The 25,761-nt window shown below is 62.7% G+C and overlaps 3 protein-coding genes across 4 annotated transcripts; 2 read left to right on the top strand and 1 right to left on the bottom strand.

The window, feature by feature from the left end:
- The first annotated feature begins 2,324 nt into the window (after nucleotides 1-2,324).
- ASPHD2 (aspartate beta-hydroxylase domain containing 2) lies at nucleotides 2,325-10,703 on the top strand. The gene is made up of 4 exons (XM_068654382.1): nucleotides 2,325-2,461; nucleotides 5,055-6,126; nucleotides 8,174-8,287; nucleotides 9,527-10,703. Exons 2-4 carry the CDS (start codon nucleotides 5,247-5,249, stop codon nucleotides 9,634-9,636), a joined length of 1,104 nt encoding a protein of 367 aa, XP_068510483.1. The 5' UTR covers nucleotides 2,325-2,461; nucleotides 5,055-5,246; the 3' UTR covers nucleotides 9,637-10,703.
- A 583-nt stretch (nucleotides 10,704-11,286) lies between these two features.
- On the bottom strand, nucleotides 11,287-23,132 carry HPS4 (HPS4 biogenesis of lysosomal organelles complex 3 subunit 2). Of its 2 annotated transcripts, XM_068654376.1 has the most exons (14): nucleotides 23,017-23,132; nucleotides 22,788-22,878; nucleotides 22,091-22,234; nucleotides 21,326-21,433; nucleotides 21,119-21,235; nucleotides 20,907-21,001; nucleotides 19,314-19,383; nucleotides 18,573-18,606; nucleotides 17,898-17,994; nucleotides 16,861-17,465; nucleotides 16,553-16,815; nucleotides 14,490-14,622; nucleotides 13,996-14,104; nucleotides 11,287-12,456 (listed from the first exon to the last, which is right to left on the bottom strand). In XM_068654376.1, exons 1-14 carry the CDS (start codon nucleotides 23,040-23,042, stop codon nucleotides 12,285-12,287), a joined length of 2,064 nt encoding a protein of 687 aa, XP_068510477.1. In that variant the 5' UTR covers nucleotides 23,043-23,132; the 3' UTR covers nucleotides 11,287-12,284. The 2 variants fall into 2 exon arrangements, with proteins under 2 accessions (XP_068510477.1, XP_068510476.1); XM_068654375.1 differs by having other exon boundaries at nucleotides 16,553-17,465; nucleotides 23,017-23,131.
- SRRD (SRR1 domain containing) lies at nucleotides 23,116-25,640 on the top strand. Its single transcript, XM_068654385.1, has 7 exons — nucleotides 23,116-23,249; nucleotides 23,339-23,379; nucleotides 23,509-23,642; nucleotides 24,383-24,481; nucleotides 24,560-24,714; nucleotides 24,937-24,982; nucleotides 25,253-25,640. Exons 1-7 carry the CDS (start codon nucleotides 23,134-23,136, stop codon nucleotides 25,475-25,477), a joined length of 816 nt encoding a protein of 271 aa, XP_068510486.1. The 5' UTR covers nucleotides 23,116-23,133; the 3' UTR covers nucleotides 25,478-25,640.
- The last annotated feature ends 121 nt before the right edge of the window (nucleotides 25,641-25,761 follow it).

The following is a 25,761-nucleotide window of genomic DNA, read 5'->3' as shown; positions in this document are numbered from 1 at the left end:
GGACGGAATCCCTCACAAGCTGGTCTGGAGGGGGGGCAGGGGGCAGGAGCCTGCAGATGTGTGGGTCTCCCTGGCTTGGGGAGCACAGGGAGGAGCCCCCCGGGAGCTGTGCCCCAGCCCCAGGCTGGGTGCTCCAGGAGATCCTGGCCCTACAAGCGCCGATGGCTGCAGCTGCATCCTGGCACTGGCACAGGGGGGGCACCGCTTGGTGCTGCCCCCAGAGCAAACCTCAGGAACAGGGAGAGGGAATCACCGGAGCCAAGAGCTGCACCACAGACAGGGCTCCAGCCAGGGCATCTCCAGCAGGGCTGTGCCAAGCTCCTCCTAAGGCTGCTCCTGGCCCATTCGGGGCTGGGGCTGTGCCTGCAGCGCTGAGGATCCCGGCTGAGGGTCCCCAGACCCAGACCCACACATCTGGCTCACGGGGCTGACATCTCCCCTGAGCTCCTGGCAGCAGTGAATCACCAGGCCAAGGAGAGAGGAGAGGAGCTGAGAGGGCGGGGAGACAGCAGTGAGGCATAAAACAAGGGAGAGGAGGCTGACAGCAGCCTTAACCCCTGGCTGCATCGCTGCCAGCCCTGTGGGGGAGCACAGGACAGAGGCATCGTGTCCCTGCACCCCCAGCACGGGGCAGACGCGTGGTGCAGGATGTGTTACAAGGGACCTCTGGGCTGCCTGCTATGGGCTCAGCATTACTGGGGTACATGCACACCAGGGAGTTGGGATGAGACTCCAGTCCTGACATCCCCTTCTCCCCCTCCCCAGAGCTCTCCGAGCTGGGGAAGGGCTCCACGGCTGACTGGTTGCAGTGTGGGGAAGGGTCTGGCTGCACTGGGTGGTGAAAGCAGCCAGGCAACATCCTAAAGGAAGAAGAAAGAGCTGGTCCTGCAGAGAAGAGGCTGCAGCAGAGCTGAGGACCAGGGCCTGGAGAGGACCAGCGGGGGGGCTCCGGCAGCAAGGAGCAGAAGAAAGTCATGGGAGAGATCCAGAGACCCACACCGAGAGGCAGCAGGCGCAGGGACTGGCGGCAGGAGGAGGCTGTGCCTGCAGGGAGCAGGCAGGAGCTGCAGAGCAAGGCTGAGAGGGGCCTGGGTAGGAGCAGGAAGGAAGAGGCTCACCTTGCGGGGAGGGCCTGGGGAGGGAAACAGCAGGAACACAGAGGAGGAAAAATGACAGAAAATGAGGTGCAGTTTGGGTCTCCAGCACGCGAGGCACGAGGCTGCTCGGGAGGCAGCACCCCGCTGCCATCCGCCTGCTCCGAGCAGTGCCACGTGTGCGAGGTGGCTCCGCGTGGCAGCGGGCACGGCAGCGCTGCCAGGACAGCCGGGACTCCCCCTGGCATCAGCCCAGCACAGAGCTTCCCTGCCCCGGGGGAACGCCAGGGCTGGCACCTGGGGACCGGCACTCGCTGGTATTGCTTGGGTAAATGGGAAGTGGGTCGGAGGGGGAAAGAGCAAGCGAGCAGGAAGCAGAAAGGCTCGAGACAAACCGTTGCTCCCCCAGCACTTAAGAGTCATTAAGGGACCCCCCAAATTGCCAGAAGTTTTATTTCCTCTCCAGCCAACCTGCAAAGTCGGCCTCTTCTTTTCCACGGGGCTAAAGCCTGCATGCATTAGAGATCAGTTTAGAAAGGGAACGCTTGGGGAGAAGGCAGTGCTGCCCCGCTGGGGCTGGCTGAGCAAGCTGGAGACAAGGGTGTGCCCTGCGGGGACAGCTCCTGTGGGGACAGCCGAGCGATGAGGCTGCCGTGGCCCAGGGAGCTCAGCCCAGGTCTGGTCTGCAGCGGGGGCAGGAGATGCCTTGGGGCAGCAGGACAGGGTCAGGAGATCCTCCTAACTGGGGGGCAGGAACCGGCTGTGAACCTGGGGGGCCTCACATGTGTCTGCCACCCCTCTGGACTGCTCACACCCCTGGGACCTGCATCCCAGGTGCTGCATCCCAGGTGCCCACGGCCCCAGGACCAGCACCCCCCGCATCCAGACCCCAGCATCCTTGGGGACCAGCAGCTCCTGCAGCCTGGGCGCTGCCTCCCCAGGTCCCTGCAGGCAGCACTCCCCACACCCTGGGTGCCCCCATCCCCGGGGCCAGCAGCCCCCCCACCCCAGCTGCCGCACCCCTGGGTGCCCGCACCCCCCCCAGCGCATCTCCCGGGTGCCCTCAGCGCTGGATGCCCCCACCCCAGCCGCTGCACCCCGGCTGCCCGCACCCCGGGGTGCCCCCCCCGTGCCGGCCCGGCGCCCCCCGCCGCGCTCCATCCCCGGGTGCCGCATCCCGGCGGCGCGCTGCGGGGGCGCGGGGGCGCGGCGAGGGGCGGTGCGGGCGGGCGGGCGGTGCCTTGGCCCGGGGCCCGCAGGCTGCCGCCCGGCGCGGGGCCGGCGGGGGCGGCGCGGGCCCCTCCTGCCCGGGCTGCTGGGAGTTGTGGTCCGGGGAGCGGCGCGGAACGGGCGCGGAGCGGGCGCAGGTCGGTACCGCCGCATCCCGGTGCGGAGCGGAGCGGGCGGGGCCGGGCGCTGCGGCCCCCGGTGCACGGCCGTGGGGTTTTTGGGGGGGGCACCGGCTGCGGGAGGCGGCCGAGCTCCGCGGAGGGGGGCACGGCCCGGCACGGCCCGGCCCGGGGCTGCCGGGGGTCGGCGGCGGGCGGGGGGCGCACGGCGGGGCCGGGCGCTGCCGCCGCACCGGGATGTGGCAGCGGGGCACGGCCCGGCCGCCCCCCCCCGGGGACGCGAGAGGGGTCGGAGCCCGGCTGCCACCCGCTGCCGAGCGGCCACCGAGGTGTCCCCGGCGGGCACGGCCGTCGGGAGGGGCGAGGCTGCGGCCGTCGGTAACGGCCCCGGCCGAAGCCGCCCCCCCGGTGCTGCCCCCCGGTGCTGCCCCCCGGTGCTGCCCCCCGGTGCTGTGCGGGGCCGCCCGCCTTATGTAACGCCGCCGCTGCCTGGCGCGGGGCTGCCCCCACGTCCTGCACAACTTCGGCCCCGCGGGGAGCGGGACCCCGCGGCCTCGATGTGCCGTGGGCTGGCGGTGACCGGCCCGTTCTTGGGGTCTCAGCCCGTGGGGGTCTCCCTGAGCCCCGTCCCAGCCCGACTGAGCAGCCCCCAGCGGGTCCCGGCGGGGGCTGCGGTGCCCCCGGGGAGCTGTCAGTGGGACCCGCGGCTGAGGCTCGGCCTGAGGCCACCCCAGGGGAGCCCGGCCCCAAATTCCCAGCGGGTCCTGTGCGCCAGGGGAGCTGGGTGGGGAGCTGGAGGGTGCAGGGGCTTTGATCCTTTCCTGCCCTGATGGTTTCCCCTTGCTTTTCCCCATGTGAGGTGCTGGACGCAGCCCTGGGGCAGCAGCGGGGCTGTGCTCGTGCTGGGGACCCCCAGGTTGTTGGATCCCGCTCCCCCCAGGCTCTCACTTCATCCATCAGCTGCAGCTTCTGAAGGAGAGCCTTGCTGCTGGGCTCCGTGTCAGGGCAGGAGAGCTGCTGTGAATACAGATGGCTCCTGGGCTCTGCCTGCCTTCCTGGGGCACGTTCTGGCACTGCCGAGCTGGTGCCGCCGGGGCTGTGCCAGCATCGGGGACACCCCCGCGTCCTCCCCGCGGCTGCACTCGGGAGCCGAGGGCTGGGCTGGAGGAGCCGGCGTGCGTGGCGGGATGCCAGCCGGGGAGGGAGGGAGGGAGGGAAGTTGTCTTCAAATTTCCAGGCGGCTCCGACGCGCCACGTGGATGGCAGGACCGGGACGGGGCACGCGGGCACCGTGCTGCCAGGGAGCAGGTCCCAGCCAAAGCTCCGTCAGCTGAGGTGCATCACCCTGCGATCCGTGGGGAAATGCACGTTGGGTTAGGAGCTGCAGGACCTTGGCAGGGAGGGCCGGGAAGGGCTTGGAGAGCTTCCCTGGCTAATGAGCCCGGCCTGCTCCTTCCAGTCAGTGCGCTCACAGATGAGACAGATAAGCTCCCCCAGCATCTCCCTCCCTCCCCTTCACCTCTGCCATCCTCGTTTCTCTCCTCTGAGAGAGGATTTGGAGCTGCTGCCCTGCAGCTCCCGCCAGCCCCTGCCCTCCGGCCAGGCTCTGCAGCAGCTGGCACGTGCGGGGGGCATTTTGGGCACGGCGCTGGCGCGGGGGGACCGGCTGAGAGCCTGCAGCCCTCGCTCTGCTTCTGTTTGCCCTAGGCTGGGCTGTGCCTTCCCCATGTGCCCAGCTGCCTCGGTCCTGTTCAGCAGCTGATGGCTGGTTGGTACCTGCAGGGCTCTCCTTCATGGTGGAAGCGCACTGTAGCCAGGGGTGGCTCTCGGTGTGCTCTCCGACCTGGTTCGTGTTTCCCTTCCCTTTCCCACCGCTGCCTGGAGGTGCCCGGGGATGGTGCAGGGGTGAGCAGGGGCCACGCATGGTTACCGGGAGCAGGGCCATGGCCTCACCCGGCTGCTTCCCAAGGAGCCTGAGGTCAGCGCTGCTGGCATGGAGCTGAGGGTGGGATTTCCTGAGCAGCCATCAGGAACAAAACCCCCTGTGCTCAGCGGCTGTGCTGTGAGGATGGACCCCAGACCTTGCCGTGTCCCTGCCGGGCCAGGTGGGCACCGCTGGGAACCCGCAGCGGGCACTGGGCTCACTGGGTGCAGGTGGCAACCTCCTGGTCTCCGGAGGGAGCGTCATTTCAGAGCGTTCAGATCCAGAAGATAAATCAATGTGCTGCGAGGTTGGGCTGCTAAGAGCCTGTTCTGAGCTTTGCTCCTGGCTCAGCCAGATCTGGCTCCTTATCAGCCAGATTTGGGGCGTGATAAGGCAGCAAAGGAGAAGAGAAGTGGGGGGAAAGAGCAGGGGAGGAGATGGGGCAGTGGGAGCCAAGGGGGCTGGCTCTCCCCACTTACCTTGCAGTGGACGTTGGGATTCTTGTGGCAGACGCTGTTGGGAGCGGGTAGAGGCTTTTCTCAGTGTGGGCAAACAGCGGGGCTCCTCGTCAAACATCCCCTCTCCCCCCATGAGGAGCCAGTGCCCCCCACAGCCCCAGGCTGAGCCCCCCCAGAGACCCCAGGGGAAGCCCACACCCCATTAACACCTCTGGATTTGTCTCCCCAGATTCTCCCGGGTGCTGCATTTCAGGATGATCCGCCCAGGAGCGCAGACGGGGACCCTCTGGGCACGTGGCTGCTGACCCCGTGGCTCTGGCTCCCCCCGGCCTCCCCGCGAGCCGCTGGTGGCCGCTGCCCATGCGGAGGTGCCGGGCGCGCTGGGGACAGCCGCAGCTCCGCTCCCCCATGGCAGACCTGCATGGTGTGGGTGCCCCTGAGGAGCGCCAGGACTGACCGCCGGGCCCCCCTGCGCGCCACCCGCTGCGCCAACATGTCCGTGGAGTGGCTGGTGGACTGGAGCTGGTCCCTGGACGGCCTCCGGGATTTCATCGCCACGGGCATCCAGTCCTTCCGCGACTGCGACGCCACCGCCCTGGCCGCCGTCGCCTGCCTGCTGGTGCTGTTCGTGTGGTACTGCTACCACGTGGGGCGCGAGCAGCCCCGCGCCTACGCCACCGTCAACGCCCTGATGCAGAGCGCCGAGGCCAACGGCGTGCAGAACGGGTACGTCTACTGCCACTCGCCCGAGTGCGTGCGCTGCACGCACCACGACGGGCTCAACCAGAAACTCTACCACAACCTGCAGGAGTACGCCAAGCGCTACTCCTGGTCCGGCATGGGCAGGATCCACAAGGGCATCCGCGAGCAGGGCCGCTACCTCAACAGCCGGCCGTCCATCCAGAAGCCAGAAGTCTTCTTCCTGCCGGACTTGCCCACCATGCCCTACTTCGCCCGGGACGCTCAAAAGCACGACGTGGAGTTGCTGGAGCGCAACTTCCAGACCATCCTGTGCGAGTTTGAGACCCTCTACAAAGCGTTCTCAAACTGCAGCCTCCCGCAAGGATGGAAAATGAACAGCACGCCCAGCGGGGAGTGGTTCACCTTCTACCTGGTGAACCAGGGCATGTGCGTGCCCAGGAACTGCAGGAGATGCCCACGGACGTACCGCTTGCTCGGCAGCCTTCGCACCTGCATTGGGAACAATGTCTTTGGGAACGCTTGCATCTCCGTGCTGAGCCCGGGCACCGTCATTGCGGAGCACTACGGACCCACCAACATCCGCATCCGCTGCCACCTAGGTGAGTGCCCCGCGGGGGCCGTGTGTCCTTCGCCATCCCCCGCTCTGGGCAGCCTGGGGCACTGCTCCGGCCACCGAGCTGCCTCCCAGTGCGGGTCCTGGGTGTTAGGGTGCTCTGTGAGGGGTGCAGTTATTGCCAAGAGCAGGGCCAGGCGCTGCTCAGTGCCGGTCCCAGGGCAGGGAGGGGGTCTCTGGGGGTCCCCTCCGGGGGATGGGGAGCTGGGCAGGCGGCGCGGTGCTCCCCACCCTGTGGGTGCCCGGGAAGGGGGGAGCCCCCGTGGCACAGATGGCCGGGACTCTGCCACGCTGGAAGCGGCGCAGATCGCGCCGGGGGAGGCACCGCACGGGCCCTGCTGGCAAACACCGAACGCGATTGTTCAGCCAACTCCTCTTGGGTAAACACACGCCGGCTGCGACTGGCCATTTAATTGCAAGGGGGGGCTGGTCTGCTGAGCTATCTGACGAGCTCTCCTGCCATGGGGAGCCGTGGGTGAGTCAGGAGCCAGCCCCTGGAGTGCCTGGGGGAGGCGAGGGGCAGGGCACGGCTCCTGGGCGCAGGGCGAGGCACGGCTCAGCCTGGTGCAGGTGAGAGCAGCGCAGAGCCGAGGCCAGCTCTCACCTGGAGCGTGCATGCCCTGGGGAGATGAGCGATGTGGGCCATCCCCTTGTCCTGCATTTCCAAAATCCTGCTCCATCTGCTTCCTGCTGCTGGCCCTCCTGCCAGGACACAGCCCCGTGCCCGGGGTGTGCCAACAGCTGCTCAGCTCGGTGACATCCCCACCTCGGTGCTGATGTCCTGGCCCTCACTGTGCCCAGGCCGTGGTCACCTGTGAGACACCCAGTGCTTCCAGGTCAGCGTGCCCTGCAGAGCCAGAACAGCAGGCACGGAGCCGAATCTTCCTGGGTTTTACCCCAGCTCCCCCATGGCTCTGCCAAGCACCTTGCTCCAGGCACAGCCCCAGTCCTGCTGCTCCAAGGACAGGGACGCATCCTGCAGAGCGCTGGCCCAGAAGGGAAGGCTGTGAGCTGCCACCTCCTCCTCCTGCCTCCCCTGGCTGCTCAGCTCTCCCCTTCCAGCTGGAGTGACTCCAGCTGAGGCCACTGTGCAGGGAAATGGGTTTGGGCTTTGCCGTCTTTGAAATGTTCATCAGGAAAGCAGAGCAGCTTTTATGCTCCCAGCTCTCCTGGGCAGCTGGGAGTCCCTGCTGTGCCTGCTTGGATTTGGCACAGAAACCCCTTCCTGCTCGTTAGCAGCATCGTCACCACCTGAAAGTCACAGGAGCTGCCCCTTCCCCTTGAGGTTGCACCTGGGGGCAGGTTGCTGCAGCAGCTGCAGCACTCGCCCTGTGCCACGGGTGGTGTTTCTGATGCACGGGGTGGTGGGATCGGCACAGGGCCCTAGAAGTGTAGAGTGCCTTGGGTTGGAAGGGACCTTAAGGTCATCTAATTCCAGCCCCAAATGCAGGAGGTAACCATGGCAATGGTGCAAGGTCAGAGGGGGAGCAGGGGCAGAGCCGTGCATTGAGCCCAGCCCTTAAGTGCAACATTTTCCTCCCACTGCAGCCTTGCAGTGGGCAGTGTAATCACACCAGTGCTGGAGGAAGATAAGCGTGCAGGCTCTGCCTTTGGTCCTGAAGCTACAAAAATGCACCAGGAAACTGGCTTCCTGCATACAGCTCATGCCTGGGGCTTGGCAGCCGTGCCGGGTACAAAAGAGGGTGCCCACGGCGCTGAGCTCGGGATGGGTACAGCAGGGCACTGCAGGGGGGGGGCCCGCAGCCCTGGGTGCAGGATGGGCAGGAGGGAGAGGGCAGGGGCTGAGCTGCACCCTGCTTGGGAGCTCAGCTTGCAAACCCAGCGCCCTGGTGTTGTTTGAGCCCTGCACTGAGCCCTGCTGCTCCTGCTCCCGGGGGGCAGCAGCTCCTCGGCACCCCGGGGGCAGCAGCGTGGAGCTGGCGTGGTGCTCGCTGCTCCCCGAGGGGCTCCCTCGCTGTGGGGAGCACAGCGCAGCCTGACCCCCCCCCCTCTTCTCTCCTCTGTGCCTGAAGGTCTGAAGACCCCCAGCAACTGTGAGCTCGTGGTGGGGGGCGAGCCGCAGTGCTGGGCGGAGGGGCGCTGCCTGCTGTTTGACGACTCCTTCCTGCACACCGCCTTTCACGAAGGTAAGCGCAGAGCTCGGCTGGCGCAGCAGCAGCCACGGGGCTCACACGGTGCCTGCCCGGTCCCCCTTGCCCAGCTGACCTGGAGTCCTCTCCTCCCCAGGGTGCTCTGTGCCCTCACCCTGCATCCCTGCTGGGATCCTGCCAGCTCTGGGGACCCTCCGGCCTCTCCCCACCCAGTGGTGAGCACCAAGAAGCTCCCTCGCCCCCGAGTGCTGCGGTGCTGCCCAGGCTCTGATGCTGGCAGCCCCATGCCCCGGCTCACAGCGGTGCTGCCAGCCCTGTCACAAGGCTCCTGGTGTGCCCCAGGGGCCTTTTCCTCCATCGGTGGGATAAAAGTTTCACAGTCCCCAGCACCCTGCTCCCTGACCCGCAGGGCTGGCTCTGCCGCCCGTCGTGCCCCAGGCTCTCCGTGGGAGCTCCTGGTGCCTCTCCGCATCGGGTCCCAGCCCCTCTGGCTTTTCCCCCAGCCTCGCCCCATTTGCAGAGCTTGATCCAGCCCAAACCTTTCGGTAGCTGCAACACCGGGCAGGGTGAATTTGTGCTTCCCAAGGCGAGCACAGCAGCAGGCAGCAGGGTCAGGCTGGTTCTGCTGCCCCTCGCCGTTACCCGCGGGGCCGTTCTGCTGCAGCTCTCCCGGATTAGCCGGCATTAGTGCCGATGGCATAAAGCATCAAGCAGAGCTGCTTTTTGCAGGAGAGCGTGTGAAGAGGGTGGGAGAACAAAAGCTGTTGCTCCCACATAAACCCTGCTATGGAATGGGGAAATGCAGCTCGTTGCAGAGCCGTGGGGATGGGGAAGGCCAGAACAGCGCCGCAGCGGCTCCGCGCACCGCACTCAGACGCAGCTGCGAGCACGGCTGCTGCTGAACGGCAAACTCAGCACCGTGCCCGCTGCCCTGAGGAGCCACGCGCTGTGGGATCGCAAACAGCGGGGCTGGGGCCCTGCAGGAGCACCCTGCCCTGGGTGCTGGAGGCACTGGGCTCCCGGTAGCAGCTGGGGGGTGGTTGCTGGAGCTGTGCAGGGCTGGGCATGATGCAGCGTGTGTGATGCTGGGGTGCACGCAGTGACCTCACCGAGTGCCTCGGCTGCCCGTGCTCCGGGGGTCCCAAGCCGTGGGGCTGCCTGGTTCTGCAGCAGAGGCCGGCGTCCTGGTGCTGAGCAGGCACAGCTCGCTCCAGCACGAGCAGGGCAGGGCGCACGGCGACCCCGCGCCTCACCCCGCTCCCGCGTCCCTCCCAGGTCCCCCGGAGGAGGGTCCCCGCGTGGTCTTCATGGTGGATCTGTGGCACCCCAACGTGGCAGCCGCCGAGCGCCAAGCCCTCGACTTCATCTTCGCCCCGGGACGCTGAGGGCGCTGCCTCGCTGTGGGGGTGAGGGCAGCCGGGACCCGGCTTCGTGCTGGCGGTGCCACCGCAGCCCCAGCGCCGCCGCCCGCCCCGGGAGGCCGCTCACGGCACGGCGCTGGGGGCTCCCCTCGGGGTCTTGTAAATGGAAACGTCGACGTGTCTCAACGCCCATCTCCTCCCGCCCATCACTGGCTTCAGGGATCCCCCTCCACCACGCCGGTGCATTTCCTTCCCTCCGTGGTTAGACGCAGCACCACTCCCGTACGTGTTATGTTGCTACCGTGTTTTGCAGTGTTCAGAAGTAGAGTTACCGGGGTGTTTGTTTGAGTGTGATAGTGTACAATTTCTCGTGGCCATCCAAAGGACAACGCTCCTGTGCCAGCACAGCCGAGCAGTGCAGCGCAGTGCTCAGCCTGCCCCTGTCCCGTTTTGGGGCCGTGCAGATGGACGGACAGACGGACGGACGGGCAGCAGCAGGCACCGAGCACCTCCTGGGGGCAGACCCAGCACCGGGCACGGCCAGCTCTGCTCTTTGACCTTGCCAGAGGTGTTTCCCATTGCCTAAATCCCCTCCTTGTGTTATCAGCGACCCTTGTTTTCCACGAGTCGAGGCTGGGAAGCCCCCGCAGGGGCAGGGAGGCGTTTGGCTTTGGGGGGGCTGCAGCCGCAGGGCAGGGTGGCTCGGTGCTGCCGTGCCCCTGCCCGAAGCACCACACCGCGGGTGCTGCCCCTGCGCTGCTCCTCTGCTTGGAGAGGGGCCGGGTGCCTCCCCCACCCCCTGCCCTGCCCGGGGGGACGCAGCCCAGCTCCGCAGCGACTTCTTTACAGACTTCTGAGTGATCAGATTGCAAGGGAAGGCAGAGATTTCAAATACATCCAAGATATTTTTTACACCTGTCTTGTTACCGAATATCCGAAGTGCATGATTTCTACCATGATTTCTACATGCATTGATTACTTGGAAACAGACTCTGAGGAAGCAGGCTGGCTTGGCAACTGTCTTACAGTTTGGTAACATTCATACAGTGGATAAGCAAAGATTATCAATAAACCGTTGTGCTGAAAACAGACGGGGCTCTGCCTGCTTGTGTAACTGTTCCAGGGTAAGGCAGAACGCGGCGGAGCTGCAGCCTGTCCTCCCGAGGCTGGCTGGGACGGAGCAAAGTGCTGAGAATAACGGGAGCTGGGGTGGGAGGAGGTGAGGGGCCCGCGATGAGCGATGCCATAAGGGCACCGTGTCGCACGCCCGGCCCCGCAGCCTCCCACCCAGGGCATCGCCACCGCCCCTGCTGCCAGCACCCCGGGGGCATCCTCTTATCACCTCCCCGCATTTATCGCGCCCCTTGGGGCCGTGCTGACCCCACAGAGCCAGGCAGCTGCCCCCAGCCTGTGCCCCCAGCACAACGCCTGCCCCAAGGCACCGGGAACTGCCGCGCTGATTCAGCGCTCTCCAGGCTCAGCCACAGGCCACCAGAGCCTGCAGGAGCCTCCCAGAAAGAAACAAAACAGCATTTTGGGGAAAAAAAACTCATAGCTGCACCAAGCAGAGCATGGGTGGGAGCTGCTGGACCTGGAGCATCTGAGGAGCTGGCAGGCAGCACATGGGGTCACCCAGCCCCAGCCCCCCACACAAACCACAACAAAACCAGGCAGTATGTGGGACTCTGGGTGCTGACACCCAGGTCTTGTCTTGCAAATTTTTATTTTCACAGTGATGTGTGCGTGGAACAGCAGCGGTCTGAAACACAGCACGGCCAGGAGGCAGGCACGCAGCCCTCAGACCCATCACCGCCTGTCCCAGGGGCTGCAGCCCCAATTTGGTCCCGTTAGCTTAAGGGGCCCCCACTCACCTGTGCCAACAGAGCGCAGACACCGAGCAGCGAGAGCAAGGGGTGAAGCAGGGCGCTGCAGCAGGAGCAGGCAGCAGGGGGTCGAGCTCTCAGGTCACAGCACCTTTCTGTGCTGGTGGGCGGCTTGGAAGGCAGCACCACACCTCACAGCCACCGAGCAGGCACACGAGGAGGGGCGAGGATCTCCCAGATCCAGCTACAGAATGAAAAGCTGACAGCTGCTGGCGGAGGGCTGGGGGTTTGCAGAGCTTGTTCTATTCCAGTTAGCAGGAGAGCACGCGGGCTCTGTTAAGCAAGGTAAGGCACAAAGGTGCAGCAGGGGATTGTTGCTGTATATTAAGAGGTATAAATAGAGCCCGAGGCTGACCAGGGCAAGGACAGTAACAGAACTGCAGGCAGGGGCAGTGGCTGGCTGTCATCTCTGAAAGCCAGCACTGCCCAACCACCCAGTGTCCTGCGTAGCTTAGAGCACAAAGAGGTTTTTCTTTAGGTCAAGGCACCCCAGGAGCCTCTGCCCGCGGCAGCAGAGCACCATGATTACAGTCAATGTAAACCAAACACCCCAACAGCTATTTGCTACCTTCAGTCTTTGGTAAGTGCTAATGTCAATGATATCCTGCACTAGAGCAAAAGGTGCTGCAGGAATAGGGCACCAAGGTGCCTCTCCTCAGGGCAAGGCAGGCTGGAGCCCCCACAGGTATCACAGAGCCCCATGCCTCCCACAGAAAACATGGCTTTGAGATTTTGCTTCTTGGAGACGAACCGTCTTTGCTCACGGGCTGGGACACGCTGCCTCGGAGCTCAAAGCAGATTCACTCCGTGCTTCAGCAGCTTCTGCTTGGCCTTGCCCGGCAAGCTGAACGCGCTGTCGTGAGGGTTGGGAACGCCCGAGTTGCGGAGCGGAGCACCCAGCTGCTGGAAGTAGGTTTCCTGGACGGGGTTCCTGCAGGCGTACACGGCCGTGGAGGCGTTCCTGGAGGACAGGGGAGACAGCAGCAGTCAGGGTTGTGCAAGATCCCCTTCAACTCCCAGTGCTGGGCAGCTCAGAGCACTGGGCTCCCAGCTGCTGAGAGGGACTGAGGTCTATTTCAGCGAAGGAACACGATGCTGAAACGGGCACCAAACCCCTGTGATGTATTGCCAAAAGGCCACAGGGAGCCAGACCCTCCTTCCTGCTAAAGGGTCTGGGCGTCCTGAAGGAAAAAGGTCTCATCCCTCATGGTCTGGAACCTCTTCAACAGCATCAACACCCGTGCACCTGCCCATCTGCAGAGAACCTCCCTGGCACAGCAGCCCAGGACACAAGCTGACGTTAAACACTCCTCGTATCCAATGCCCTGTCCTCCTGCAGGGACCTATCCCCCTGCTGCTGCCCGTACAGCGGTCCCAGCACAGCACCCCTGCAGCAGGACCCATGAGGTTAGTTGTGTGATGAGCCCAGCACACGGGTCAGGCACGGTCAGCAGGAAGCTCAAACCATTCATTAAAAACCAGCGTCAGTATTGACCTGGGAGAGATGCGAGGAGGCAAAGCGAAGGGCTCTGTATTCCTCCGTGAGAGCGGAAAGCAGCAGCTGATATGTTTGCTGACACCCTTCTGTGACAACTCTCCATAAAAGCAAGCAGTTTTAGTCATCTTGTTACTCAGTCTGATTCACACACTGAGTTGCTTTTTTTGGGGCAACACAGAATGCGCCAGCTTCCCCGGCACAGGATTTAAGGAGCCAGTCAAGCTAACGCGAACCACGGAGCTCTCCAGCATTAAAGCCTATGATTCACGTTCCCTTGGCAGGCAGCATCGCAGAAATGAGGCAGTAATTCCCAGAAGCATCTTTATTTCATCACGTTTTGGACAAACAAGCACGGCCAAGCAAGCAGAAACCCTGCACACACACAGCAGGAGCACCCTGCCCGAGACCAGCTGCAGGACTGGGAGCGCTGGAGCACGGGGGCAGCTCGTGCCGGGGCTGTGCTGCTGCCTGCGATAAGGCCATCCTGCCTGGCGCACTGCAATCGAGTTTGCCACGCACATTACAGCGTGTTTCCAACCCAACAAGCCGTGCAAGACAACAAAATCTAGGTTGCCAATTCTGGGTGCTTTTGGCTCCCGGCCGAGACACCAATTATTAGGAAGAGCTATATTTAAAACGGTGTCTTAGAACCTTATGGTGCCGGGAACCGGCGATGTTCTAGTATTGTATCCGAATTCAGACCTGGGGCACAGCTCGGCTGCGCCTCCAGCTCACTCGTGCCGGTGCCATTTCAGCTGATCAACCCCCAGATCAACCCCCAGGCAGAATATTGAGCAGCCTGCCTCTGAAGCGTGGATGTCAGGCAGCGAGGTGACAGCACTGACCGCAGCGAGAGCCACCAGCACGGTTACAGCACGTGCCACACCTCAGCGAGCTGTACAAAAGGAGTTCCCCCCTTCCACCCGCTGTGTGTGCCGCACAGCAGCCCCCTGCCCGCAGGAGGGAGTGACGACCCCCCCTTACCTAATGACCCCCCCTTACCTAATGATCATTTCGGAGGCAGTCGGAAGCTGGCTGAAGTCCGAGTGGATCAGAGCTGCAGCCCTCAGGAAGTGCCGGTCCAGGGGGCCAGGCGCAGGGGGCAGGTTGGCTGCCAAACAGAGCAACGGGGGCGTTAGGAGCCTGCGCTGGGGAGAACTGAGCAGGAAAAGGCTGGGGATTTCCCCCCAGTGCCTGGGTATGGCAGAACAGACTGCACGACAGCCTCGGTCTCAGCATGATCTCAACAGGCAGCGGCTGATTTGTGCTCAGCCAAAGCCCGGCGTGCCTCTGCCACGTGTACACGGAGCACAGGGGCCACAAGGGAGGCCTTCAGCAGGCTATAAACTCACTAACGATGGAGTTTCCTCGGCTGGGCTGTACAACAGGGCCATTTCTTAAGGGTTAACTGCACACGGCTTAGCAAGCAACGCCTCTGAGCTGTGAGGAAGGTAACCACAGACCCTGCTGGGACAGTGCGGCAGGCGAGGGCTTACCCGTGAGCACGTTCTGGATGCAGTCGTAGTGCGTGAAGCTGTAGGTCGCCTTGGCTGAGGACACGGAGTCCTTGGGCAGAGTCTCCCTCAGGTGAACTTCGAGGCCGTTCAGAGAAGCCAGGCTGCTGTGGTACTGCACAGGGCAGGAGGAGGCACAGGTCAGAGCATCCCGGGGAGAGCGGGGGGAGCATGGTGACCGCTGCCAGCAGGGCAGGGATCAGGAACCACGGTAACTTGGGCAGAGGAAAGCAGGGAGACAGGGACCAGAATGGGACACCCCAACCCCAACAGGATCCACTGCACCGCCTGCAACCACAGCTCCCCCAGCTCAGCACGGGCCCGGTGCAGCCTGGAGGATGGATGGGATCGGCACCGAGCCTGCAGCCTCCGCCGGCCCCACGATCCCTAATCCCCAACTCCCTAATCCCCCCTGCTCCCTCCTCCTCTGCTGAGCGGATCAAGCCTGCAGGCAGCACCAGGGCAGGGCCTGCCCTTGGCCCCAGCACTGATTTGTTTTCTCTCCGGTGAGGAGGGGAGGGGACAGCTCCCACCCAGGGACATGCAGTGGGACCCGGAGCCCGCCTGCTCTGCCGCAGGTCTGCACCAGGAGCTGCTCTGCCCGGGGTGATCCGTGCTGCCGCGCAAGGAGCATATTTTACCCTTCTTTGGTGTCATTTAGGGGCCTCAAAGCGTTTGATAAATTAATTACAAGCAAGCTTTGACATCGCTGAGAGCCAAGGGTCATTTGTAACCCACAGATAAACAAAAGGACAGAAAGCTGCGGCCGTGCCTTGAGCCCAGCGCGACGCCAGCAGCGCAGCCTCCACGCTCCCAGCTCTGTGTCCTGGAGCAAGGTGCCCCTCCTCTGGGACAGGCAGCACAGCTCCAGGAAATAACAGCACCTGCTCCAGGAGGAAGGCTGCAGCCAGGAAAACCAGGAGAAAAATACAGCTGGGCAGAGGTAACGGTTTGCCAAGAGGAGATCCGAAGCAGAAGCATGCCAAGATGAGCAGGAACAGGAAGGGGACAATGATTTGGCATTTCTGGTGCAGAAGGCTAAGGCGTCCTGGCCTTGGCTGATTTTGCATCTGCCCCTTCCCCGGCAAGCCAACCCTGCGGGCTGTGCATCCCCCGGGGCACAGGGGGGTCACGGACACAGCCGCCGAGCCCCAGAGCTCAGAAGCAAACCTTGAGCTTTGCGCCCTTGAGGCTGCGCTGCTGGCAGCCGGCATCAGCCGGAGCTCTCCCCCACCTTGCAGTCTGACAGCTGAAGAAATGAGGTTGTTCCTATGGCAACTGGCACATCAAACGGGCCTCTGCAGCTTTGACTCAGCTCCCCAGCTGAGGCCGAGGCCAGGCAGCAGCTCCGCAGCCTCATCCTTCACAGGGAGGTGCCGGAGCAGCCTCGTCCTCCCCCCGCACCCTCGTTACCAGCGGCGCAGCGCCTGGCGGGGCAGGCTGCACACAGCAGCACGCCCAGCAGCAGCAGGCACCTCGGATCACCCCGGCACAGCGCCCACAGACAGCGCTCAGAGGGCACCCCCCAGTCCTGCCACAGCTCCCCCGGGGACAGCAGGGCCAGGGGGAGGCAGGCCGGGGACCTGGGTGCCCATCCGGAGAGGCGCCACGGGGAGCTGCGGCCCCAGCAGGGCTCCCCACCGAGCACACCCTGCCCTGCAGACAGCCCCACAGAACCCATGGGGCTGCCCAGCAAATCCCAAAGCCAGCTCAGCCCCTGGCAGCCAGCAGGGCTGTCTCGCACCACCACGCTGTGCTCAGGAGCTGGTGCTGACAGACGGCAGCAGCTATGGGAGCGACCCGTGACAGCTCCCACCTCCCAGGCTGGCTCCTCACGTTCGCTCACACCTCTCGGCGCTGTCTGGGGGTGCTGGCTCCCGCCACGCCGCAAAGCTTTGCCTTCTGTGCCACAGAGCAGGTGAGGACAGGGTTGGGAACAGCCTCCCTGCTCGCTCTGCACCTCCAAGCCCCGTTCCTGCCCCGCCACCACCACGGGAGCGGCCGCAGCCGAAGCCCTGCAGGTGCTGACGGGGTCTGCTACTCACCACGTTTTCAATGGAGCTCTGGTCAGCTCGGAGGTGATCTTCAGCCAGCAGGGCGAGCACCAGCCCCTTGATGCAGTGGACGTACAAGCTCATCTGAACCGTTCTGCTGTGCCCGCCGGTCCCCGCGCCACCCTGGGCTCCTCGAGTGCCCTCCCGAGGCCGGGAGCTGTCCCCAGGTTGGGGACGGGCTGTGCTCTCTGCTGGGTCACCGGGCTGGCTCTCCTGAGTGCCTGCAGCTGGCAGCTCCCCCCTGCTGCTGAGCTCTGGCTGTACACCAGTGGCTGGACAATCCGCCCCCCAGTTACCACCAGTGGCACCACTTTCTCCAGAGACGCTGTCAGGGCTCTGAGTCCCTTCCTTGTCTTCACCCGACTTCCTTCTGCTCAGCTCCTGGGCAGGAGAGCAAACGGCTGGGCTGGTGCTGCCTGCAGGACAGCTCTGGGAACTGCACTGTTGGACATCCGAGTCCTCAAGAGATCCCCCTGCGCTCTGCCTCTCCTGCGCGTAGGGGTTTGGGAAGGAGAAGCCTTCCAGGTACGGACCTGCAGCCTGAGCGTGCCCAGCAGCACGCAGCCTGGAGGGGCTCGGCAGCTCTCTCACGGGTCTGTCGGATGAGAAGGACACTTTTCCACCGAGCTCTGAGCTCCTGTCATCCGGGCAGCTCAGTTCTGCAGCTGGGGAATTCTTTGCCCTGGCTTCCATCCTGGGGAAGCTCTGCAGAGCCCCCGTGTCTGCGAGGCTGCCTGACTGCACAGCCCCTGCTGCTGGGGGTGTGCTTGAGGCTTGCTCGGGGGGCTCCTGCACAGAGGTGTCGTTCAGGTCTTGCTTTCCTTCAATTCCTGTTGGTTCTGGAGTTGCCTGGCAGCCAGGAGCATTCTTCTCTCCTCTGAGGCTTGCTGGGGACATGGGCGACCTAGCAAGAGGCAACAAGTTGATTGAACTGCTGAGCAGGATCTGTTTAGAGAGAATTATTAAGTATTTAATAGCTCACGTCCTGCTACAAAGAACATCTGCCTCGGCAAAGGATGGGGTAAGTTCTAACAGCTGAAAAGCAGGGGCCACACACATTGTGGACTGCTGGGCACCACCTCACTCACAGAGCACAAAGGCTTAAAACAACACCGGGAACTGAGGGAGCATCACAGCTGCTCCTGGGAAACAGCCGTGCTTCAGGCTGCTTCACAACAAAGATATGGACACCACAGACTCTGTCCAGCCTAAAAGACCTCAGGCCCCTTCAACAGAAAGGTGCCGGAGTTTGAATTAACATTAGAGGAAACAGCAGTGGCTGGTGAGGACACAGCACCACGCTAACTCCCAGCTGCTTTTTTAGGTGACTTCCCACCTTGTCATCCACTCCACCGGGAAGTCTCGGAGCACTGAGACCTCATCTTCTGTTAGGAACACGGGGATGATACGGACGCCCTGCGGCAGCGGAGAACCTGCAAGAGCAACGGAGGTTTGAGAGTTGAACGCACACGTCCCAGCACACGGAGCAGAAGCCAGACTCAGCACAAAGGCCCCCACAAGAGGCGGCGGCGTGCTACCACCCTGTGTGCAGGGGCATCAGAAGCTCTCCAGGGCTGACTATGCAGCGTCTCCCCACCCTCCTCATACACTCAGTGCCTGACAGAGTTAAAGTTCTCCCCCTTTTTTTTTTTCCCCCCCTCCGACTGTCCTGGCAGAATATTTATTAACTGATGCTCAAAAGCGATGACTGAAAGCAGCAGCCATCTGTTTTCAGGGCTCCATCAGTGGCCAAGCAGACACATGGGGAACTGGAATTCATGTTGGGAATCTGCAGAACTCATGACTAAACCCAAAAGAGCAAACTCCTGTGCTCAGCTGAAGGAACTAGCTCTGATTACACAACACCCACTGGCACACGCTGACAAGCAGCAGCGCTGCCCTCGGGGATGCTCCTGCATTCAGCTCTGACACAGTCCCAGGAAATCTCATCCTGACTGCAGACACAGCCCGGGGGCTGCCCCCACACTGCTGCCCTGCAGCTGGTGCTCACCGTGTGCTCGCTGCTCCTCGCCTCCACGCTCATCCTGCAAGAGAAGCCAGCCATCAGCTCATGGCACGACTCAGCACTCGCTGTCAGTGCCACCAGCTCATCCCCTCCAGCCCCCTCAGAGGACAGCGGGTGTCCTCCCTGTGACTACAGCAGGCCCCAGACCATCCCCTTCTGCAGATGCAGTTATCACGCTGGGCAATGATTTATTCCCTAGGTAGCCCCCAAGGCCAAGGGGACTTCCCAAGAACCCAAACCCACCTGAAAGCAGGGAGAAATACACCACAGCCTGCCATTACTGCCCACTCGGGGGACAAAAACTTGCTCCTCTCCACCAGAGAGAAAGTAGAGGCATTCCTCATACTGGATCTTGATACATTTTCAGAGAAGATCTTGAACACCAGAAATGATTACTTCTGGTAAGTTTTAATGACAATGAAAAGTGACCCATTCATCACTTTCGGATACTCATTTTAGACATCGAGCACTGAATATCCAAATTTAGGTAACACGCTCATCAAAACATCATATAGTTGAGAATTCACAAATTCAGATTGAAACAAAAGCAAATTCCTAGGGTAGAAGTCTTGAAACCTTCCTCAATCTTAAGTAATAAAAGCTCCTGTCATCAGCATCAATATTTGTCCTTCTTGGGAACCACAGACAAGACCTGTGGGACGAGAGCTCCCAGAGGGCACCCCCCGAGCGCCCACCCGCACGCAGCAAACACGCTCAGCAGCATACCTGGCCTGGCTCATCGCCCTGGAGGAGAACTTTGGCTGTGAGAGGAGGCGGCAGCTGGGTGCTCACAATCCTGAAAGTGCAAAACCAAGTCACCACCCATGAGCACAGCATCACCTGACAGTCAGCTGGGGGTTCTCATCCCGGCTGAGCCACGGCAGCGCGGTGCTCACACGAGGCTGCTCTCTGCACACACCTGGCTGGGCTGCAGGGCCCCGTTTCCCAGACAGGGCATCCCTGGGGGGTCTTCTCCACCGCACCCACCCCTCCGGGTTGTGCTAGGCACCCTGCGTGGGTTGAAGGACCAGCCTCAGACATGGGCTGCTCCATGCCCCCCCACAAAAGGAACACAAGCTGGGTGAGCGTCAGGACTCGAATTCTCTTTGTTGGGTTGGTTCCACTACAAACCCTGCTGGTATTTCCTCTGGACCAACTAATCTGGTTTTACCAAGTCAGGACCTAATATTAGCAATGTTTCCTGCCACCCCCCGAAGAGCTGTGAGCAGTGGAGAAGATTCAGGAGGACGAACGCTCCAGGTATTGCAATGTAGCCCCTCGTACAGGGTTTCGGAAGGTGTGTGATCTCTCCACGTACACCTTGCTGAGATCCACCTTCTTCAGACTCTCCAAAAGACTCTAAAGAAAGGGAAGTTTCACCCCAGCACAAAGCCCTCTGCAGTGCTGCAGCAAGGTTCAGAGAACTCTGGTGATGTTTGGTGGAAAAAACCTCTACCAGAGGGAAGAGCAGCGCAGTGAGACACACTGGGGTGATGGGCAGGACCCGGTTCTGCAGCCAGATGTCTGCTTCCAGGGCAACACTGCCAGGTTTAAGGATGCTGCAGTGACTCACGCCCAGCGTCCTGCTTGCAAAAGTGACATCATTGCCTTAAAAACGTCTGGCCAGCCTCTGTCAGGCCTGGAGAGCAGCGCACATTGTGGCATAATTCCAGCGCTTGTAAGATGTGCTGCAGGCACAGCCCGTGTCAAAGGGAAGGAATGCTGCTGCCAAGGGATTCTCCAAATCCCCCAAGGGATTCGAGGCTTTCCTTGATGTCGTTCAGAGCCACACCTGCAGCATCCTCAGCTACCTGTGATTTATCTGCAGCTGAAAGATGACAGATTTCCCACAGGAAATTCTGTCTCATTCTCCTCTGTACTTTCTATCAGTACAGAGAGCGGTCCTGGCTACAAGGCAGACAGAAATACACAGGGACGGGCACTCGTGTGCCCTGCAAGACAGCAAGGAGTGCAAGAATGACGTACACACTTCTTGCCTTCTCCTGGGGACTTCCACCTGAGCAGTCCAACTCGTTTGGCCCCTGCGTTTCACTGAATACCGACAGCAGACTACTCCTTACACTGAAACCTTGAATTCCTTCATGCTTCAGTTTCTCCCACTTACAGACACAAGTGACCATTTATCCTCTCTGAAATACAGCAGCAGACAGGGCTGCCCTTGCCTGAAGCATTAATGTTCCTGCCAGTACCAGAAAGCAGCCCCGTGTACAGCTGCTGTCCCTGCTCTGCTCCCTGGATGCTCCCCAGGATCGGAGCTCTGAGCACGGGCAGGTTTAAGGGCCAGGCCTGGTCACTTACAAGCCTTTGTAGAGAATACAGCCTGCCAGGACATGGGGAGACCGCTGGCAAGTCTGCAAGATGAGAGCTGCTTTCAGTAAAAGCAGGGGGTCCACCTAGACAGAGAGAAACAGAGGTCGTGTCAGAGAACGCCAAGAAACGCTCAAAATGGCAAATAAAAACAAAAACCGAGGCATTTACAGAGCTACGCACTGCAAAGGACAGATTTTTACCTTGTTCTTGTCCAGGTTCCAGAGAGAATTAAAAATCTTGTGGAGGTCGTTGGTGTTTTTCTGGATGTGTTCAATGTACCTGTCCCACTGCCTGTCCAGCTCCTCCTGAGAAAACTCCTGCGGACACCCAAAATCCGCGTGGCTGTCACTGCCCGATCCCCACCGCGCTCCCAGCCAGACCCAGCACGGCTGCTGCTCTCTGCTTACCCTGTAAGCGCGGTGCACGGGCCCATTGTAGAAGGTGAAGAGGCTGATCAGCTGCTCCAGAAACCGTCTGCAGCTGATGTCAGAGAGCTCAACAGCGCAGCCCAGCACCTTCAATGCGGAAAGCCACAGATGGTGAGCGTGATGACCAAGGGACAGCAGGTGAGAGCAACTCGTACTGCTTTTAAGTATCAAGGGCGTACAGGGAGTTCCATGGCAGGCAGACATTCCCCAGATTCACAGGTCTGATTAAAAGAAAATTCAAAAATACCCAAAGAAGAGCCCTGGCACAGCCAGGATAAGTAAATACAAGCCAGTTTTAGATGCTCTCCTTTCTCATTGTATGTTAGATGACCTAGCTCAGTGCTCTAAATTGTTACCAACATTTTCCTGGAATTAACAACTTTAAAACATTCACATTCACCTGCAATTTACAGCAATCAAGATGTTTAATTTTGTTTTGGAGCTGCCAAGGAAGAAACAGAAGTGCCAGAGCCTTCTGGCTTGTTCCAGCCATGGCCAGGCGCGTCCCAGCTGATGCACTGGGTGCAGACGCACAGAGGCAGGGGGGGCTCTTACAAACCAGGTGAAGGGATCACCCCGCACATGCCCCCACTGCAGCAACCCAAAGCTGGCAGTGAGGAGCCGAGCCCTGCAGGCTCCCACCAGCTCCCCCCAGGTCTCCCCTGGAAGAAAATCCCTGAGTCTGCCGGGGCAGCCGGGGCTTCTCACCGGGTTTAGCGGGTGCCCCCAGCCCCCCGCACTCACCCACAGGTGGTCCCCGTCGGCTCTGACAGCAAACTTGAGCTTCCTCAGGCGGATGAGGCCGGGGGCAGCCCCCGAGATGTCGGCCACGCAGCGCACGGCGCCCGCCAGCTGCCCGCACAGCAGCTCCTGCTGCTCGGGGGGCGTCTGGGGGGGGCGAGAGCAGCTTTAGGCCTTTAGTGGGGCTCGGGGGGACGGCGACAACACCACGCTCAGAGATAATTGATTATAAATACAACTGAGTTGAATGGGTGCAGTGGGACAAGGAAATTGGGGGGGGGGAATGGGATTGAGCTGTGTTTCCAGGCAGCGCCAGGCCTGGGTCACCGCGGTGCCCGCAGCCCCCCAGTGCCCCCCAGCACCCCATAGTGCCCCCCAAGACTCCCCAGCCCTCCCAAGCTCCCCCCAAACCCCCTAGTGCCCCCCAATACCCCCCACTGGGCCCCCCAAGCCTCCCCCAACCCCCCCCCAGTATCCCCAGGGCCTCCCAGGCCCCTCTAAGCCTCCCTAGTTCCCCTGGTGCCCCCCCCAGTGTCTCCCAGTGCCCCCCAGACCCCCCCCAAACTCCCCCTAGTGCCCCCCAGGGCTCCCCAGACACCCCCCCAGACTCCCCTAGGGTCCCCAAGAACTCCCAGTGCCCCCCAGCCCCCCCCCCAGTGCCCCCCAAGCCCCTCTCCAGCCCCCCCCCTGCCCCCGCTACCTGCCGGGGGTGGAAGCAGCAGATCCCGGCGCTCGTGGGGTCCCCCTCGCCCCGCACCTTGGAGCCGTCGTAGAGGAAGAAGCAGCTGCACCTGCGGGCACGGCCACACCGGGGGCGTCAGGCGGCGCCGGGACCCCCCCGAGACCCCCCCGGGACTCCCCGTGTCCCCCCCTCCACCACCACCCCCCCCCCAGGCTCCATCCCCGTCGCCCCCCCCCTCCCCGCTCACCACGGGGCCGGGCCGGGCCGGGCCATGGGGCCGTGGGGGGGGTGCGGGGGGGGGGCGCTGCCGGTCCCGTGCCCGCCCCCTCGTGACGGCGGCGCCGACGGCGGCCGCGCGGGGCCGATGGCGGAGGGCGCCTGGGAAGCGCCGGGGGGGCGGCGGCGGCGGCGGAGGAGGGAACGGGAACGGGGGGAGGCCGAGGGGGGGGGCGCGGTGCTGAGGAGGCTGCGGGAGGCGCGGTGAGTGCGGGACCCCCCCCCCCCAAAAAAAAAACACCGGGCAGCCCCCCCCCCCCGGGCCACGCTCACCCCCGGTAACCCCCCCGCAGGGACGAGCTGCTCGGCTCCGGCTTCTGGGAGGACAGCGCCGGTAAGGGCGGGGCGGGGGGCACCGGGGGGGCTGGGGGGGCACCAGGGGGACTGCTGTGCCGGTGTATGGGTGTCCCGGTGTCCCCCCGTCCCGGTGCCTGACGCCCCCCCCCGTGCCCCCCCCCCCCAGGAGCCGTCCGGGCCCCGGGGTGCGTTGCGGGGCGGCCGTGGCGCTGCGTCTGCTACGGGCTGGGCCGCTTCGGGACCTGCCCCAACGCCCGGCACCAGCTGGCCTTCCTGCTGCTGCTGCTGCAGAGCATGGAGGTACGGCACGGCCCCCACCCCACCCGTGACCCCGGCCCCACGCGTGTCTCAGCCCTACACAGGGCCCGGTCCCACCAGCATGCGTGATCCTGCCCCCACCCGTGTCCCCAGCCCCGTCCCCCTGCATGTCCCTGACCCCCGCCCACCCAGGGCCCTGTCCCCACCCGTGTCCCCTCCACCTGTGTCTTCACACAGGGCCCTGTCCCCATGTGTCCCTGCCCCATGCTCAGCCCCATCCCCATGCATGTCCCCAACCCCCTCCGTGTCCCCAGCCCACCCAGCACCCTGTCCCCACCTGTGTCCCCCCCACGTGTCCTCACACCACACAGAGCCCTGTCCCCATGTGCCCCCCACACATATTCCTGCCCCACCCTCAGCCCTGTCCCCACCCGTGTCCCCATCCCAATCCCTATGCACGTCCCTGACCTCCTGCATGTCCCCAACCCACCCAGGGCCCTGTCCCCACCTGTGTCCCCTCCACCTGTGTCTTCACACAGGGCCCTGTCCCCATGTGTCCTTGCCCCACATTCGGACCTGTCCCCAGCCCCACACTCAGCCCCATCCCCATGCATGTCCCCAACCCCCTGCGTGTCCCCAGCCCACCCTGGGCCCTGTCCCCACCCGTGTCCCCAGCCCAATCCCTATGCATGTCCCCAACCCACCCAGGGCCCTGTCCCCATGTGTCCCACACATATGTTCGTACCCCACACTCAGCCCTGTCCCCACCCGTGTCCCCGCAGGTGCCCCCTGACCGCTGCCTGGTGTTCGACCCGGCCTTCTCGGAGCTGGAGGTGGCGGCGCTGGGCGAGCTGGGGCTGCGGCTGCTGCCGGAGAACGAGGTGAGGGCAGCCCCGACCCAGCCGGGTCCCGGCCCCTGGTGCAGCCCCAGCCCGGCCCCAGCGCCCTGCTCCCCGCAGGAGGGCAAGCACCGGGTGTGGGATTCGCCCACGCTGTTCTACATGGTGCACTGCGGGAAGGCGCTGTACAACAACCTGCTCTGGAGGAACTGGGCCCCGGCCGCGCTGTCCAACATGGTCATCATCGGCAACAGCTTCAAGGGGATGCAGGAGAGGTGCGCACCCAGCCCTGCTCCCTTCCGTGTTTGCCTTTTTCCAACGCTTCTCTCAGGGATGTCTGCGTGGTGCCCAAGGCCTGGCTCAGGTTGAGCTGCTGCCACAACAGCAGCCCTCGGCCATCCCTGTCCCCTACCCCTGCTGCCCCCCGCAGCTGCAGAGAAGCTTCAGCCCCCCGAAGGGCACGGCCCTGCTGCCACCCTCACGGCTTTGTTTTGCAGAGTGCTGTCAAGAATACTGGAGAGAGATTACTCCTACATAGCAAAGGTAGGAAGCACTGTGTGTTTTTTTTTTAAAGTGACTGGTTTGTGCTGACAAGCACCTTTTAATGAGAAAGGGAATTAATTGCAACTGTAAAGAAGGGGGTTGGTTTTAAAACCTTCTGTCTTGTCAGCTACAGCATAAAAATGAATCCTCTTTTTTTTTTGTTGTCTGCAGAAGACACTGTGAACAGGGGTAACGGGTACAGCTAGCACTGTTCCCATCCTCACAGAACAATTTTTACACAGTACATAGCATTTTTTCCAATGTGCACAGATCTTAAAAGGGACAGAGGAGGTGGCGCTCCCAGCACACCCTCGGTACACGGACACCTTCAACGACACCTCCATCCACTGGTTTCCCCTGCACAAGCTGGAGCAGCTCTCCGCAGAGGTTTGGGAGTTCCTAGAGGAGCCGACGTACCAGGAGTGCGAGGACTTGGAGATCATCAGGAAGGAGGACGAAGGTAACGGGCACAGTCCCGTGGCAGTGCAGTCCTGACTGTGCCCTGGGGCCCTGTCCTTCCCAGGGTGACACCAGCACGGCCGAGAGAAGCCCAAGCACAGACAGCGTCACCCCTACCTGCAGCAGCACAGTGCCTGGATGCTGAGCCCAGTGGGACATTTGTAAAAGTGTTTTTTTTAATAAAAATGTTTTTTAATAAGCTGTGCTTTGACTCATGCTCAACTAGAGCAAACTTAGGTAACTGCAGAGAACTGCCTTTTAAACCAGGCGCAGAGCACGGTGATTGCGCTTCTGATCTCCCCTGTCACAAGGGATTCAAA

This window comes from Anas acuta, chromosome 17 (assembly GCF_963932015.1).
Source record: "Anas acuta chromosome 17, bAnaAcu1.1, whole genome shotgun sequence".
Classification (NCBI taxonomy): domain Eukaryota; kingdom Metazoa; phylum Chordata; class Aves; order Anseriformes; family Anatidae; genus Anas; species Anas acuta.
Note: the sequence above shows the minus strand (reverse complement) of the source record. Positions and strands in the feature narration are given on the sequence as shown.

Bases quoted from the DNA above. Each gene is read 5' to 3' on its own strand.
- SRRD (XM_068654385.1), top strand. From the start codon at position 23,134: ATGGCGGAGGGCGCCTGGGAAGCGCCGGGGGGGCGGCGGCGGCGGCGG. The intron at 23,380-23,508 runs GTAAGGGCGGGG...CCCCCCCCCCAG, and splicing joins CTTCTGGGAGGACAGCGCCG to GAGCCGTCCGGGCCCCGGGG. The intron at 24,482-24,559 runs GTGAGGGCAGCC...TGCTCCCCGCAG, and splicing joins GGCTGCTGCCGGAGAACGAG to GAGGGCAAGCACCGGGTGTG.
- ASPHD2 (XM_068654382.1), top strand. From the start codon at position 5,247: ATGGTGTGGGTGCCCCTGAGGAGCGCCAGGACTGACCGCCGGGCCCCC. The intron at 6,127-8,173 runs GTGAGTGCCCCG...CTGTGCCTGAAG, and splicing joins CCGCATCCGCTGCCACCTAG to GTCTGAAGACCCCCAGCAAC. The intron at 8,288-9,526 runs GTAAGCGCAGAG...CGTCCCTCCCAG, and splicing joins GCACACCGCCTTTCACGAAG to GTCCCCCGGAGGAGGGTCCC.
- HPS4 (XM_068654375.1), bottom strand. From the start codon at position 23,042: ATGGCCCGGCCCGGCCCGGCCCCGTG. The intron at 21,434-22,090 runs GTGAGTGCGGGG...TCCGCATTGAAG, and splicing joins CCGACGGGGACCACCTGTGG to GTGCTGGGCTGCGCTGTTGA. The intron at 14,623-16,552 runs GTGAGTAGCAGA...TGCCCTGTGCAG, and splicing joins AGAGCTCCATTGAAAACGTG to TACCACAGCAGCCTGGCTTC.